General features: G+C 42.1%; 1 protein-coding gene across 1 annotated transcript in view; it reads right to left on the bottom strand.

Annotated features, from left to right (window-relative positions):
- The window catches only part of TCF7 (transcription factor 7), a 142772-nt gene that overhangs the window by 42214 nt on the left and 82605 nt on the right, over positions 1-17953 (bottom strand). The window contains exon 4 of the mRNA XM_056851698.1: positions 3155-3287. Coding sequence (XP_056707676.1) covers positions 3155-3287 — 133 coding nt within the window. The remainder of the gene's footprint in view (positions 1-3154; positions 3288-17953) is intronic.

Consider the following 17953-nt stretch of genomic DNA (forward strand, 5'->3'; position numbering starts at 1 on the left):
TCTGCCACAAACTGACTAGATGTTCTTCTGTAAGCCGTAGGTCTTCTCTGCATCTCCCCCTCTCCCCCAATACAGGCCTGACACACAAAGCAGCTACATGGATTAGAACAAAAATGTAAGTGGAGATGCTTTGAACATGGTATATAATTGCTAAGTATTAAGGTACAAAGACGACATCAAAGGCAGCTGATTGTCATGGGGTTAAAAGCAGAATCTGGATAGTGTTGGTCTCATTGGATATAGAGTATATGACATATGTCTACGTGCATATATAAGTGCCATCAAGTTGCAAATGACTTATGGTGATCCGAGCAAGAGTCTTTGAAAGCAAGCGAGAAGCAGGGGTGGTTTGCCATTGTCTTCTTCTGCAGAGTCTTTCTTGGTGGTCTCCCATCCAAGTACTGACCCTGCTTAGCTTCCAAGATATGACAAGATCGGGCTATATCATGCTGCCTTCCCTCCAGTTCTATCTACCCATTACCTTTTTATCCTGCTCTTCCTTCAACAAACTCAAGGGGACATATATGGTTTTCCTTTTCTCCATTTTATCCTCATAAAAAACTGTGAGATAGGTTAGGCTGAGAAAGAGTGTCACTAACCAATCCACCCTTTTTCTCAGTGGATTGTAGAGCTATATGGTGGCTGTAACCAGGCTGCTTCCACAGGGAAGAGACCAGGGACTATACTTGGGATCTTCTGTAAGCAAGGTACATGCTCTGAGCTATAACTCATTTATAGTGGGTCAATCATCACTGTGTTTGATACAAAAGTATCCTTTATGTTTATTTTACTTCATTTATATCCCCACTTTTCTTCCCAATGAGGACCCAATGCAGCAGACACCATTCTCCTCTCCTCTATTTTATCCTCACAACAATCATGTGAAGTAGGCTAGGCTGAGTCCAGATATATTTTAGCACATGTCAGTCAGCAAAAAATTCCACAGCTACAGACCCTCAACAGAGAATCATATTGGGGTACTGTCAATGGTGTTGGCTCCTATTTTAACTTCAGCGAGTTGCTGCAGCAAGGGAGTCCTCAGGGCAGGTTTGTTTTATGGCCTTCGCGCTGAAGTAAGTCTCTGAGGTGCACTCGCAGAAACTTTCAAAGCCCTTCAAAGAGTCATGAGACCGTTTTCCGTGGATAATTTCAAGGACAGTTGGATATAAGGTGCATTGTGCTCTATTCCCAGAAGAGCTATGCAGGATTTGAAGCATCCTCACTCACGACTTCCTGTCAGACTTGGATATTTGCCCTTAGTTGAATTTCTTGTAGGTTACAGCTTGTAAATGTTTTTTCTTCTTTTGAGTGTAATTTACTTTGAAGGGTTGGCGGGTAATTTAGCAACCAAGAGTCTACGTGTTGAAAAAAGTTTTTGATTTGTAGAGGGCAGGAAAATGAAAATCTTCCAAAGTCAGAGGAAAAAAAAACAATTCTCAGCATTTGCATTGGTATAAATTAGCCAGGATAATACTATGAAGGGGTGAAGATGTTGAACTATATTCAGTTTCATCACATTAGCTACATACATCTTTCAACAGCCCCTACGTTTGGCGGCACGCTTAGCCACACAAGCTGTGTCACTTTGCCACTGTTCAGAAGCTTGGAGGGAAAAAAAGAAGAACCAGTAAATGATAATTACCAATTTTCAATTACTAGTAATAAAATTCCAGAAAAGTTAGGCATTCCAGAAAAGCCAAGGAGAAACACTGTGGGTAGAACACCTTTTATACTTCTCAAGGTGTGTTTCCACAGTAATGCAAAATGAAAGTTGATGCGAACACCCAGGAAGGTCAAGGCGTTTGTGGCCTTCTCCCACATCTGCATGCAAGTAGGTAATTAGAGATCCCCACTGCCCACACCACATCTGGCTGGCAGGATGCTCTAGTTGTGTGTTGGCATCCTTGCTTCATCGTTACATCTGAACAGGCCGCTTGGGTCTTTTGAGCTAAGAAATGGACCTGATCGTAGCCTGCAACTACAAAAGAATCAGTCCCAATCTTCCGAACAGTGTCGCAGCATATTCCTGATTTATTTCAATGCTCCCCGGACACTGCATGGAACTAAACAGCAGATGCTTCTGGCCCAGATCATGTCTAACTAGATAGCTCAGGAGGACCTTTACGGTTGTGTTACAATAGCTACAAAGATAAAGTTCCCAGTCGGTAAAGTGATAATGCAACCTAGGCTACAAACGGGAATGGAACTTGCATGAATCACACCATCATTCATCCCACTACTGGCAACTCACTGGTAATGCAATAAATGTGGGTTTAGAGGCATTATGCTCATAGTGTGGCAATCACATAAGTACTTTACTATGTGCACAGCTCACCCCAGATACGCTTGGTTGACCACTTCACCACATCAATCTGTGTAAATTGGGCCTTACACTCAAGAGGGAATGTACGTATTAGCATACCACTTTTATTTTTAAGGCAGGCAGATTTGGAAGGGGGTAATTTGAAGTGGAAAAGCATTTGGGGCTGGAGTGCTTAACCCTTTTCCTGCCCACAGCTTCTCTACTGCAAATTAACTCTGGTTCCAATCCACTTCTCCAGCAGAGGGCTCAAATCATATTGGTCCTTATAAACATGCATTTTGAGCCCGATAAGGGGAAAACCAGCTGGAAACCATTTGGAGTGAAGAAACATCCATCAGGGAAAGAACTAAGTACCACTCCTCTCCCCACAATGTCCTCCCCTTGAAGGTTCTTTCCTATTACAAAAAAAGGAAACCTGCAAAAGTACTGGGGTCTAATACACACATGTGGATAGAACATGACATTAAACCCTCAAAAAAGCATGCTTGATGTGATATGAAAAATGGGTAGGGTCTAGGGTTGCCAGGCCCCCCCTCCATTGGTGTGAGGTTTTTAGGGGCGGGGCTGGGGAGGTTGCGCATGCAATTCCCCACTCCGGAGCAGCTTGGTGGATTGGCGGGCAATTGCCTGCTAAAACCACCCATCTGGCAACCCTAGTAGTCTCTACTGAATGGGTGAATGTTTGCAGTGGACAGGTGCTGCAGTCTAGTGATGCGGGTAAATGCTAGTATACTCACAACACTAATACATATTTTCTTATACATAGTTTCCCCCCCGAAAATTACCCTCAGTCTCTAAGTAACCCAAAACGGGTAGAGAGATTCTGGTTACCTTGTTTCTGGTTGATGTCAGCCGGCAAGTGTGGCGAATGGGAGCCATGGCTGAAATGTTCATTGCTGTATGGGATGAGTGGGGTGAGTGGATGGACACCATGGGACGGCTGTACTACAGGAACCTTGTTGGACTGAAAAATACAAATCAAGAGGAGAGAAGCTTGAAAAATGTTGAGTTTTAATAATCTAGGGAACAAAACAGACAGACATCCTAAAACGACTCTCAACACAGCTAAGCAAGCTCAAGAATGGCTGGCCAGGTTAACAACATCTCCACGGACCACACAAGGGAGAGTGACTCCAAGAGCATAAATACATGAAAGCAAACACTTCAGGCTATGTATAAGTATCCGTACCGACTCTGTCTGACTCTGCCTTTGTTAGCAATAGCTGGAATGATAATGAATTACAGTAGGTTTATCAAAGGAAGGATTCACAGGTACATGTGCTTTGCCAAAGTCTTTCTGTTGCTTCCACGCTGTCTGGATTGTGTATATGGCACAATTCTCTCATGCAACATGCTCATTTCAACTAACACATCAACTTTTCAGCAGCATACTACTTTAGGAATGTTAAAGAAATAGGCATGCGCATGTGTTCAGTGCCTTCAAGTCGCAGCCGATTTATAGCGACCCTGTAGGGTTTTTAGGGAAAGAGACAGTCAGAGGTGGTTTGCCATTGCCTTCCTCTGCATAGAAACCCTGGAATTCCTTGGTGGTTTCCCATCCCAAATACTAAAGGAGCCAACCCAGCTTAGCTTCCCAGATCTGAAAAGATCGGGCTAGCCTGCAGACCACATATTCCCTGGACTACAGATCATTACATGCCTTCCTTTTCTGTGTGAATAGCTTTTTCCTGGATTCCTTACAAGGAAGGCACTGCTATCATTTTAAATGCCTGCTACACTGCGGACAAGCCCAGTCCCTTAAGACCTTCCATGGAGGGGATTTTCTCCCAATGTGGGTTTTGATTCATAGACACACATGATCAGTTCTGCCCACATGGCTGCAGGACTTCAAATATTCAGCAGTGCTATGAGAGAAACCATGGAAAACAGAGGAATACCCAAATTTAGATGAATGGATCAACAAATTAACAGAATACGCAAATAAGGCAAAATTGACATCTTTTATATTTAATATATATATATGTAATAGGCCAATCACAGAATTTTGGGGAAAACTGAATTTTTAAAAAATTATATCGCTAGAAATTTGGAACAGAATTTAATCAAATTTAGATAAAATAAAAAAGCTTTAGATAATAAGTAAGTAATAAATGTGCTTACGGATATGGAACGATATGTTATAAACAAAGCAATGTAATTTAATGAGGTTGACAATAGAATTGCAATTTTGAATGGCAAACTTCATATATATTGTTATACTGAGTTTATTCATAGAATCATAGAGTTGGAAGGGACCACCAGCATCATCTAGTCCAACCCCTGCACAATGCAGGAAATTCACAACTACCTCCCCTCCCCACGCCCCCAGTGACCTCTATGCCATGCCTAGAAGATGGCAAAAAATCCCTCTAGAATCCCTGGCCAATCTGGCCTGGAGGAAAATTGCTTCCTGACCTCAAAGTGGGCATGCAAGAAAGGGTCATGAGAGCCAAACATTGACACAACCCTTTCTGCCCTCCCTCTCATGATCTGCCAAAGTTCGCAGAATCAGCATTTCTGATAGATGGCCATCTAGCTTCTGCTTCAAAACCTCCAAAGAAGGAGAGCCCACCACCTTCCGAGGAAGCCTGTTCCACTGAGGAACCACTCTAACTGTCAGGCAGTTCTTTCTAATGTTTAGCCAAAACTGTTTTGATTTAATTTCAAGCCGTTGGTTCTGGTCCAATCTTCTAGGGCAACAGAAAACAAATATGATAAGAATATGATTATATGATCACAAATATGATAAGAAGTATTCATACTGCAAATTAATTGGAAATGATAAAATCATTTGAATCTAATAGTAAGGGTTTCTGGGAAAACAGGAGTAACAGGTAGGCTGTGTACTGTGCATGGCTGAGAGGTTGTGAGACTGACAGGTCCAATCTAGAAGAATGATTTCCAAATGTAGAATAGGGTCCATCAAGGGATCATGAACCAATTTCACTTTACAAAATCCTCCGCATAGGACAAATGGCATTAAGGAAATGCAACTTCCAGCTTAACCAAAAGGCCTGAGGGAAGAGTGCCAAAGAAGAATAACATGCAATTGCTGGGCCCCTCCTACTCCTCGCGAAGGGATAAGAAGACAAAACAGCCACCAAAACAAGACGACTTACGACAACTCCTCTGAAGTTACTTTTTTTGCCAAACAGAGATCACTGGAATAGCTAGAAAACAGAACAAAACACAGAGGAACTTCTCTGAAAGAGGAACTTCTCTGAAAGAGAAAAAGAACGGTTGTAGTGTTGTTAGAGAAGTTCACACACACAAGCCTCCTTGACTGCCTCAAGCATTCCTTCCTTTTCATACTTGCCCAGTTTCGCCCACAGTTGCCTTCAAATCGACACTGACTTCTCCGTAGCTTGAAAAATCAAGTTTTGTCACTCAAATAAAGAAGGCACTCTTACAGATTAGGAGCAACAAGGGTTGTCTACACAGAAGTCTTATTCAGTGTTAAAACCAGAATCTAAAGGCTGCTTCATACATGATACTAATCCTATTTACATGTGTCTTGTCATGTGTGACAATCTCACAGCATGCATTTTGCTGAGTGTACACATCCTAGGAAGCATAAGCGAGTCACTGCTTCGGAGAACCTAGCTACATGCTAAACGGGATAGTGTTCGGGTTGTTAGACACAGCAACAGGCAGGGAATGGAGGGGGGAAGGTATTTACCATGGGGAGGGGGAGTGAGAGAGCAACTGTTGTTTCTGCATAATGATGTCACTTCTATCATGACCAAGAAGCACTGCCATTGTGCTGGGGCGATGTTCTAGCATTCACAGAGTTTGGGGACAAGTGGGGAGGGGCTGTGGCTCAGTGGTAGAGCATCCTGCTTGGCATGCAGAAGGTCCCAGGCTCCATCCCCGGCATCTCCAGTTAAAGGGACCAGGCAAGTAGGTGATGTGAAAGACCTCTGCCTGAGACCCTGGAGAGCCGCTGCCAGTTTGAGTAGACAATACTGACTTTGATGGACCAAGGGTCTGATTCAGTATAAGGCAGCTTCATGTGTTCATGTGTTAGCATCGCCCCAGCATGATGCTGGAGCTTTCAGGTCACACTAGAAGTAATGTCATTGCACAGGGACAATTGCTGCTCCCCCTTTGGCTGGCCACTTTCTGTCTGCTGACCAGCTGAGCATCGGTGACCAGCTGAGGCAAAATTGTCGGGAGTTTGCCTGCCGTAAGTGGGCACCTGGAAAGCCTAGCCAGTGTTGACCCACAGCCTTTTGTCTGCCCAGAACAAGAAATCATTTGGCAAAGAAATATGTGGTTGACACTGCTGCAGGAGTTCTATGAAGCAGAATAAGAAAGGGAGGGTAGAATTGTAATCAATCAATAAACAAAGCTTAGCTTTTTCCTGTCCCCTGTAGGTGGAAGCCAATGACTTAGAGCAGGAGAGCGTATATACATTCAACAAAATATACACATATGCCGTCATTACCAGGATGATTAATTCTTGAAATACAGTAGTGTGCTTCTTGACTGGAGAACCTGGTGCCAGGGTATGGGGTTCACAGAAAAGACTCTAGCATCTAAAACGGGTTGCTATTGTATCTTGTCTTTCTACCACCAAAGAACTCATCCACACGCGGTACCAGGTAGCTAACAGATCACAACGTAATCCGGTCTAGAACTATGGCACAATCACAAAGCAAGAAATAACCTACCGAGTCAGTAATTCAAGAAAGTGGGCCAAGACACACACTTCAGGTCAAGTAATACATATGCCTTGTAACCAAGAAATTAGGCATGTAGGAAATGTTTTACAGATGGGCAGTACTGAGATGAAGAAATTATTGGCTCAAGGCTACTTAGTAAATTAATAATTTATTCTGAACAAAAATAGAAGATGAGCTAGAAAACAGTTGACGGTCTACTATTAGAACAAATACAGAGGACCTTGGGGGTGGGGGGAAGCACAGTTGTTTTGTTGTGCTGCTGGAAAAACATTTTTAAAAATATCTGTTCTTTTACATCCAAGACCCCTGGCTACCATTCTGAATGCTGATTTCTTTTCTCTGCTATGGATTTTCCAGAACGAAATTCTATCAGGAATATCAGCAACATCAGTACCTGAACAGACGAAGCCACTGAATCAGACCATTGGTCCATCAAGATCAGAATTGCCTACTTGGTTAAAGGTCTTTTATATCACTTAGGACCAGATCCTTTTTTAACTGGAGGCATTGGGGACTGAACTCAGATGTTTTACCAATTAACCACAGCTCCACTTGGAGGAAGCCTTGGTACACTAGGCCCAAAATTAAGGGCAGCAGCAGAACCATGGTTGGCAAGTAGATGGGAGAATCGCCTGCTACCATATGGGCCCAATAGGAAACAGCAAGAGTCCAGTAGCACCTTAAAGACGAACAAAATTTCTGGTAGGGCATGAGCTTTTGTGAGTCACAGCTCACTTCCTGAAGAAGTGAGCTGTGACTCACGAAAGCTCATGCCCTACCAAAAATTTTGTTAGTCTTTAAGGTGCTACTGGACTCTTGCTCTTTTCTACTGCTACAGATAGAGTAACACAGCTACCCATCATGATCTATCCACATGGGCCCAGGCAGAGTGAGCCTCAGCCCTGGCAAGCCCAAGTGAACAGTGGTGATAGTTCCACAGTGGCTGTGTCAAGTGCTACCACGGCCACCCTGCTGGCGTGTGTGAACCCTGGTAGGTCTAAAACGAAGCAGAGTAGCAGCCCTGGGTGAATGTACTGCTGTCACCAATGTTGCCTTGAAAGCCCAAAGCCACACCAAGTTGGACCCAGGCGGGGCAACCTGCCAGCCACAGGAGCAGCAGTCAGTCCTGCCGCAGGGATGATTGACAGCTGCTAATGTGCGCTCTGATAATTCCCTGGGGCTTCTTCCTCCACAGTATTCATGTGTGCCCAATGCATGCACATGCCAAACAAAGTGTGCATGTGTACTGAAAATGGGAAAAAAATAGCCTTCCTCCTATCCCGCCTCATCCCCATTATACCGAGTATAACAGCAATAGGCCAGAAGGGAGAGAGATGAGGGAAAGTGGAAAATGGCCGACTTGGCAACTGTATCTGCAAATGGTGCTGTCCTTTAAACTCTCTACAGCCCACTAGTGCTATGATGGGCTAGCCTCAGGGGTTATTCTACTAGAATGGGAGTCTCAACATCACGTCATTCTACTTGTAAAATTAATTACTTGATTATGTATTGCTGTGGTTTGGTGTTCATGGCTACCGTGAATGCCTCTATCGTACAGGTCTGGCCTAAAGTGGTGTGCCTTGTGGGAGAAAGGACCTATGACAATAGAACATTAATGCTTCTTAACTACCGGTACCCTAGCGATGAGGGCCCACTCCTATTTGAAAGTCTCTCACATTTTTATTCCAGCCTAAGCGTTCGTGGACCAGAGTCCATTTTGTCAGATGTGGGAAGGGAATCCTCATGGTTAGAAAATGGCTCTGTTCAAGCACACACGTGGCGGGGGGGGGGGTGAGTTAAAGCCCCTCCCTGTTGAAAGGAACAGAGCAGAGATGTATTATGAAAAAGAGAACATTTCTGGTAGAGAAAAAGACAGCTGTGAGCCAGCTGAAACATCTTGGGAATAATGGATCTCTCCCTCCTGGGGAATCTTCTTCCCTTTAGGAGGGATTCTTTGCTTTAATTACAAATGCACAAGGTGAGAACAGATGGAGAACGAAACTACATAAATGCCTTAATACTCCTGAGGAAAACCAAGCTGGGAAGCTCTGCCCCTGGAACTTCTCACCACTTGAAGAAGTGGGAAGGTTGTAACTGAATATACAAACAGCATTTTTGTTGGCAACATACCTTTAATTCCTAAGCATACCAATTGTGAAACTATATTTTGCTCTTATGTTTGCTGGAAACAGAAGGCATTTATGAAGAACAAAGACATGGGGAAACCTTCAGATTAATTAGTACAGATGAGATGTTGTAAGCGGAAGCTGTATAGTTTTATCATAGGATGTACATTTTATATTTTATGCTGGCCTTTGGCTGTAATAAATACATGATGATGAATTGTGAAACTATTTATTTCACCCACTCATACCCCACCTCTCTTCCCAATGGGGACCCAAGGCGACTTCCATCATTCTCCTCTCTTCCAGTTTATCCTCACAACCCCCCTGTGAGGTAGGTTGGGCTAAGAGAGTGTGACTGGCCCAAGGTCACCCAGTGAGCTTCCATGTCCTGAATGGGGATTTGAACCTGGGTCTCCTTGATACTAGTCCAACACTCTTATCCACTACACCACACTGGCTCTATGCCACAGAGTTTGCAATATCTGCAGCCGCTTACAGCTATAAGATTAACAAAACAAAAAAAATGTATGTGATCCCTAAACCATTATACTTGTCTGGATTGAAGATCCACAATATATAAGTCAAACAGAAAAGTGTTCTCATTTGTCTCCTTACAAATTCTCTCTTTATTTTTTATTTTTACAAATCATCCTCCAAGCGCCAGCTGTATCCCCTCCTGCTTCTTTCTTGGCTGGCAGAATTGACTGTTCCTTAATTTACTAAGGCTTTGATCCAAGGAAAATTTTCCTGTGTACTTCAACGTGACTTAGCGTTGGCACTCTGAGCTTTCAGGCAGCGTATAGAGGTTAACAGCTTGGCACATTTCCAAACTGCTTGTGGACACACACCTGCAATCTTATTTCTGTTTTTTTTTTTTAACCAGACGCATAATTTCTTTTTCTTTTTCAAGGAGATAAGCAGGTACTACCACAGTCAATCAAAAAAGGCACCCATTCTAACCACAGGGTTCAAATGACATAACAGACATAAGGCATTCAAGTTTTGTGGTGAATTTCTGTCAAAGCGGGGTCTGCGTAGGGGGGCGCACGCGTTTTTCTGTGCTGGGAAATAGCTGCAAGTCTGAAAAATGTGTCAGTGTTTGTAAACTTTGTACTCAAGTTCTCAAGAAATTCAGTCTTTTTAAAGCTTGTTGGGGGGGGGGAGAGGAGGGAGTTAAGACATACAAATACCACCTGACAGGGGAAGAATAAGTATATAGGAAAAACGCTCCAATGCACTTTCATGGGGAAAAAAGTTTAGTTTAGGGCAGGGGTGTCCAATCTTTTGGCTCCCCTGGGCCACACTGGAAGAAGAAGAATGGTCTTGGGCCACACATAGGGCCGCCAGGTCCCCCCTCTCCTCCGGCGGGAGGCTATGGGGCTGAGGTTGAGATTGCGTGTGCAACCCATCTCTAGGCATTGCACTTACAAAATGCTTTAGAACTGCTACATAGCAAGTTTGCCAAAAAACATTTCCTTCCTTGCCTGGAATGCTGCTTAAGCATCTTGCACAGCATGCTATGGAACTATTTACAATATTTAAGTCAGATTTCAGCTCCTAATCCATAAATGTCTGCTGTTTATTTTTTTAGTTAAACACTATTATTTTTATACTTATATCCCAGAAATGCTGAGCCCCTAAGGGCTCCCACAGCTATTTCAACAATACAAAGTAATTTAAAACAATAGCTAAACACAAAAAACCTTCAGCGTAAATGAACGAGCCAGCTAGCTGAAAGACAAAAACTAATCACGAATCCTGCAAACCTTCTCAAAACGAAGCTTAAGTTCCTGATGGCTTCATGGGAGTCAGTTTGTGGTCTAATTTGTGTTTGAGGCATCATTTTAAATAGGCTAACCCTCTATAGCAACTTTCAGTGGTCTCAAGTGGTATTTCAGATTTCCTCTTTGAAAGACCCTCTCCATAGATGGAACCCACACAGCTCCTATAACCTGCTTACCAATGCTCCTGGTTCCTCGCTGCCCATTATTTTGGTTGTCACAGTGTTATACTTTCTACATAACTTTATCTAGTTGGCTTCTGTGACCCATTTGTTTTGATTCCTGAGATGACCTCATTGGCTGAAGAGATGCTCTGTACCCTTCCCTTACACACCCTGTTGCAGCAGAGAACACAGTAGGACGTTCTGACTATGATTTTCCATAGCTATCACAGAGGAGAAGAAAAAGTGGCACAATAGACATTACTATGCTAGTTCTGCCATAATTTTAAGATATTCGGGATAGCAAAACCAATTTCTAGTCAGCTGTAGCATACCCATTATGCATCTTTGAACCGTGCGATAATAATTGACCATACAGAACAGTTCCAAGATGAAAAAGGTTGCAAAGTTGCCTCCCTGGGCTATCTGTAATGGACAATTCATCTCATATCCAGTTTCTTCTTCCTCTGGCATGAATTGCAATGTGCATGAGATGTCTGAACAGTTTATCGCAAGTATAAATTGCAAATTTGCATGCCACAACGACTGCCATATTAAGAATATTTGTAATGGTTTCACAATTCAAAAGCTGTGGATTTCATTTGTGACCAACAACTGAAGATGGTTCCTTACAAATGTTATGTAAACTGGACTAAGAAAATAGAACTTGGCAATGGGCAGAATGGCCTTGTGAACCAGACACCTTACATGGCAAGTTCATATTTACCATATGCACACAATGTTTACAACCGTAAGCATCATAAATTCTGAAGAGGAATATGTGGGTGGCCCCTGTGGGAAGGGAAACAGGATGCTGGACTAGATGGACCTTTAGTTCATCCACATCCCCATTCACTTACTGGGAGAGGCCATGCTTCCATGGTAGAACATCCGTTTGGCATGCAGAAAGTCACAGGTTCAGTCCCCAGTATCTCCAGTTATGGATCAGTAGGTGATGTGAAAGACCTCTGCCTGAGATCCTGGAGAGCCACTGCCAGTCTGTGTAGACAATACTGGCTTTAATAGACCAATGGTCTGATTCAAATGAGGCAGGTTCATATGTTCACAGTATAATCCAAGAGGGAGTTTTTCTTATGAGGAGATGCATGGTAAATTATATGTTTGTTGCAAGTGGCCATAGCTCCCTAGTGTGTATCCATCACGTGTTTGGAAACATATGCATTTTTTTTTCTTGGTGGGATGAAAGCAATCTGAGGGTAGGGGAACCGATGATGGTTCCTTTGTCACCGGCAGATCACTATTTGCTTGGGTTTAGACTTACAAGGATTCCAAGGAGTGGGGGATCTATTAAAATGATTTGCCCCTGGAGTCCAATGGATCCGAATGGCTTTCTGACGGCTCTCGGGATTTTCCTGTTGATATGGCTGGTGCTTCCATTGATGCCCTAATTGGCCTGTGGAATTGACCTTTGGAATGAGGAAATGACCCTGGAGGAATATTCTTCCATACCAAATAAAAATGAAAATAAATCAATCTTTGGAAATAGCAATCTTAACAGCACAGAGAAGCCTAGCCTAGAATACTTCTCCCTCTTGTTTACAGTACATCCTAGGCAGAACTACTTCAGTTTTAATGGGCTTAGATTGCAATAACTGTGCATACAATGGCACTGCTAGTTTTCTATGTGGAGAGCATTTTGGGGCATGAAGAGAATCCAGTCATATGAACGCCCATCTGCGGTATGTGGTATGTCCCAGACACAGGCTTACAGCTACAGTTATTATTATTTTCATAATACAGAAATGGAGACAATTTAGCACCTGCTACAGTCACATGTTTGGGTTAAGCAACCTTACTCATTTTTACAAACACATTTACCAATTTCTACCATGTTAGAAGACTAATGGGTTCTTCACTTTTTTTAATCCATTGACACACAGAAGAGGAAGCTAAAGGGATCGCCTGTGCTCCACAATATTAATACATCACAACAGGGACCCAGAAAGATAGTAGACATCAGTGCCCCCAAAAGTGGTTAGACTATATCACTTTTGGTACAGTAATATTCCCAGCCGTATCTCATGTTCTATAGCACACACGCAAGCCTTTTGCAGCTCCTTCGCGGCAATCTTTGGTCAGTACTGAGGCCAGTGTGGAAACACCCCACTCGGTTTTGATATGACTAGTTCAGCACTCTCACCAACCAAACATTGTACACAAATTTGCTGCTGCTGAGTAAATGATCATTGTGGTTCTTCGCACTCAGGCAAATAAACTAAAGCAGTGGTGAGTTAGATTAGTCACCACATTCAAAAACTTTCCCACTTGGCTAGCCTTAAAACAGCTATTTTTAAAGGGGGGGGGCAGCAAGTCTGTCAGCTCCATTTCTCATGCAAGAACAGAGCCTTTCACAGTGGAGATAGTAGTGAAATGCTCTGAGGACCTGAATGCCTAGCGTACTAGTGTTATGATTTCCCCCCTCCATTGCCTTTTTTATCTCAGTGGGTTCAGGATTCACTGCTGTGTAGCCCGTTTCTTCTCATTTTTGGTCCTTGTGGTCTGTTTCCAGAACTTGACTGCAAGCACCAAAAATAAGAAGAAACAGGATACTTAGCAGTGAATCCTGAACCTACTGAAATCAAGAAGGGCTCCCATTGCCTGCCTGCTTAGGTGGCTGGTGGAAAGAAAAAAAGTTTAAAAATCACCACTGGGTAACAGTGTAATGTCACTTCCAGGGAAAACCCAGAAGTGATGTCACTGTTCTCTAGGAATCACGATAAAATCTATGGTTTTACCTACTTGTAGCACAATTCTATGCAAGTCTACATAGAAGTCCCAGTCTGTTCAGTGATGCTTGCTCCTAAGTAAGTGTACTTAGGATTGCAACCTTAGACTCAGTTCACATGTAATATCAAACCACAATTTGGCACCTTGGATGAAACTTGAGCTCTCTCACATTATTCCTTCTCCACCTTACATTGTCAACAAATTACATCCTGGTTTGCAGGGCAACTGCAAAGCCAGGTTTTATTCTGGAAACAAGCCATGGTTTGTAATCTTAGTTTGCAGGACAAGATCAAACCTTTGCTTGCTAGTTGGGATACAACAACAAACTATGGTTTATCGCAAACCAGGAAATAACTATCATGCAAATATGCCCAAGACTCCATTCAGGTTTATTTGCCTGTTATCATATCAAATCTCAGTTTGCATCTGGATCAAGCCTGTCACTGATGTCTTGAGATCTGAGTGAGATGTACACTTCAGAAAAGCAAGTAGGCATTAAGTCATCCTCAGTGATCAGCCATTTTTCACCAGATAGTCATTATGTTTCATAGTTGTACTTCATAAAAACTGCAAGGTAAACCATCCACAGTGCCAGACCTTGGCGGTCAGTTGCAATTGGGCCAAACCAAAGCACATTAACAGAAGTGTCAGGGGCTGAGCTCTCTGTAACACTGTGCTTTTATTACAGATGGTGTTTTCCCCCTGTACCAAAAAGAAGGATACCAATAGTAAATAGTAAATAAAAGGATGAGGATCTGAGGATATAAAGCACTGAATTGCTCGTGAGGAACCAAAGCCAGGTTTTGGATGTAAACATCACAGCCATTGCCACGTGCATGGAAATCACTAGCCTACATCAACTTACCAAAGTTTAGTACAAATTGCACGGAAAGATGAAGGTCATACGTAAAAGAGGTTTAACTTTCGGGCTGCTTATGCACATTTCACAGAAGATGGCAACTGCCACTTCATCCGCTCCCTTCAATCTGCTATCATGCTGTAATGAACAGCTAGTCATTTCAGAGCTCAGTGGACTATTTCTCTTTTCTCACTTTTGCTGCAGTCAGATTCTTTCAGCCCACCAACTTAACAAAAAGGAAGTAAGGGAAAGTTAATACCACCTACGCTTAGGGTTTTATTATTGCTGGCTCCTTCCCACACTGCCCCGCCTGAATTTAGGAGAAGTATCTCTGATGCTGTTTGCCTCTGACCACATTAGCAACAGACATAAGCTATTGCTCTGACAATGGGTACATGATGAGAATGATAAGATCTATTATACACAACTGAGCCTCCGTATGACGCACAGACTGAGTCCATGAGTTGCCGTGTCAGCAAGTAAAGATCTAGCATACAACAGCTATATCCATATTCAGTGTCACAGGTAAGATGACCCACAGGAAAAGCCACACCCTCCTTCCCATGATGCAGAGTAGCTTGCATACATTTGTGCTACTGTTTTAGCAAACAAAGATATTTAAAGGCAAAGAAAATGGCTGTGGATGGGGGCAGGGAGATGGATGGAAGGGATGAACCAAAGGTAATTTGTTAATAAACTGATACATTGGTTAACTTGATATATTTTAGGGCCTAACCACACATTACAGAAGCCTTGTGTCATGTCTGGGTCCATCACAAAGACTTCCTATCACATGTGAGCTGCTAGGTCCCTGCTGGGATATCAGTTCCTGGAGGGGTCTGACTCAGATAGAACCATAGTACATTAGGAGAGGGAGCTTCAGACTTCTACCTAGGGCTGCTTAGGATGCCCGCTTTGATGGGCAACCTTTCACCCTTCATCCCCTGGCCTCCACCACTACTCTAATGAGCAGCAGGAGCAGCCATATAAAAGATACTTTTGCATCAAACCCAACCGTGATGACTCCCTACAAAAGAGTTATAACTCAGTGGAAGATAGGGTTGCCAACCTCCAGGAGGAGATTGCTGATCTCCTGGAATTACCAGTGACCTCCAGACTACAAAGATCAGTTCCCCTGAGAAAATGGCTGCTTTGAAGGGCAAATTCTATAGCATTCTACCGCAATGAGGTCCCTCCCCTCCCCAAATCCAACTCTCTCCAGGCTCCATCCACAAATCTCCAGGAATTTCTCAACTTTAAGTTGGCAATCTTAGTGGAAGGGCATATACTTCGCATGCAGATGGTCTCAGGTTACAGTCCCTGGCATTTCCAGTGAAAGGATGTCGGGCAGGAGGTGTTTAGGAAAGACCTCTCTCACTTGAGCCACTAGCAATCAGAGTAGGCTCTACTGAGCTAGATGAGCCAATGGTCTGGCTTTGACACCTTCATATAATGTTCACATACAATACTGTAATAAATTTCATTTGTAGTTATACTGTGAACTGGGCAACCAGTTCTGTTGGCAGCATTCTCTTAACACGAGTGCAACCTGATAGCACAATTCCCATATCTACTGTAAAATTCACTTTTTAAGGATGGTGTGTCATTTTTTGCAACTGTGCAGGAAGGACTGAGTATCTCATTATTCTTTGTCTCCTTTTTTGGTATTCAAGCATCCGTCTCCTGAGAGGAAGATGTAGGTGGTTCCAGTAGGGACGTTGGACGTGGAAATATAAAGGTCAAAAGGTTCGTCAGAGGCTGTTTGCATGGAAGGAGATAAGATCTGAAGAGATTAAATCTGTTACAGAAGAAACTCTTCTTTAAAAAATATTTTTTTATTTTCTTCATTAAACATATCAGCAGAAACAATATAATAGTAATAATAAAAAGAAAAACAAGTAATATCGCTAATTTAACAATAAAACAACTTCCCCCTCTCCCTCTTCCATCTAAAAATGAATTATATAAACTTTTGCTAACGGAGCTAATCCCAGTATTATTTTAATTAACCTGTTCTTATCCTATCCAACATTATTAAATCAATACCTAATATAAAGTTAATACAAAATATAAATAAGGGACTAGATCAAAGAGTATCCTTTAAATGGTCCCATTAAAAATCAACCTTATTTCATTATATATCATCTCCCAAAATTTCTTAGCTTTTTCACAAGTCCACCACATATGATGAAAATATCCTATTTCTTTATTGCATTTCCAACAGTTTGGTGACATTGAAGCATATGATTTTGCTAATTTCTTCGGTGTTAAATACCATTTATACATCATTTTGTATACATTTTCTCTTAGTAGTTGCGAAGATATAAGTTTCAGATCTCTCGTCCAAAGCCTTTCCCATTTTTGTAACATTATATCATGACCCAACATTTGTGCCCAGCTAATCATGGTAGGTTTTATTCGTTCTTGTTCACATTGAAGTTCTAACAATAGTTTACATCTTAGAAATAAGATGGTCATTTGTATCCAGCAAAAGTTTCTGTAAAGTTGATTTAGTTTTAGAAAATCCTGTTTTCACATCCTGTAAAAAGACCGAGTTTATTTGATGATACTGGAACCAAGAAAATAAGTGTTTAACTTCTTCATATTCTTTTAGTGAGCATTTTGTACCTTCCCATTTCAAAAGATCCTGATATGTTACAAATTGAGCCGTTCTTAATGTGCGTAGTGTTAACATTTCTTGAGATGAAATCCATAATGGAGTTTTTGTTTCTAATAGGTGTTTATATCTAATCCATATCCTATAAAGGGATGATTTAACCATATGTTGTTGACATGATGCATGAGTTTTAACTTTATTGTACCACAAATAACCATGCCAACCACTTCTATTGTCAAAACCCTCCAAGTCCAATAAACGTGTGTTTTTTAAATCCTTCCAGTCTTTCAGCCATACTAAAGCAGCCGCCTCAGCATATAGTTTAAAATTAGGAAGTGCAAGACCTCCTCTGTCTTTTGAATCCACCAAGTAATTATGTGCAATCCTTGGTTTTTACCTTGCCAGATGAAGTTCAGTAAGTCTTTCTTCCAAGTATTAAAATACTTTACTTTACTTCTTGCGAGGGTTCTTTATGTTTAGATGTTGCAGGTGATACTGTATGTATTGATCCAGACCTTTGACAAGCTGAAGACATTTGCAGCCGATGCTTTATTTTAAACAGTTTTGGCAGGTACGGGGTAAAGAAACTCAACCCAATAAACTTTTGACTCTGCTGAAAAAATGTAATTTTACAGTTATACTTAGATGAAAAA

This window comes from Euleptes europaea, chromosome 1 (assembly GCF_029931775.1).
Source record: "Euleptes europaea isolate rEulEur1 chromosome 1, rEulEur1.hap1, whole genome shotgun sequence".
Lineage (NCBI taxonomy): Eukaryota > Metazoa > Chordata > Lepidosauria > Squamata > Sphaerodactylidae > Euleptes > Euleptes europaea.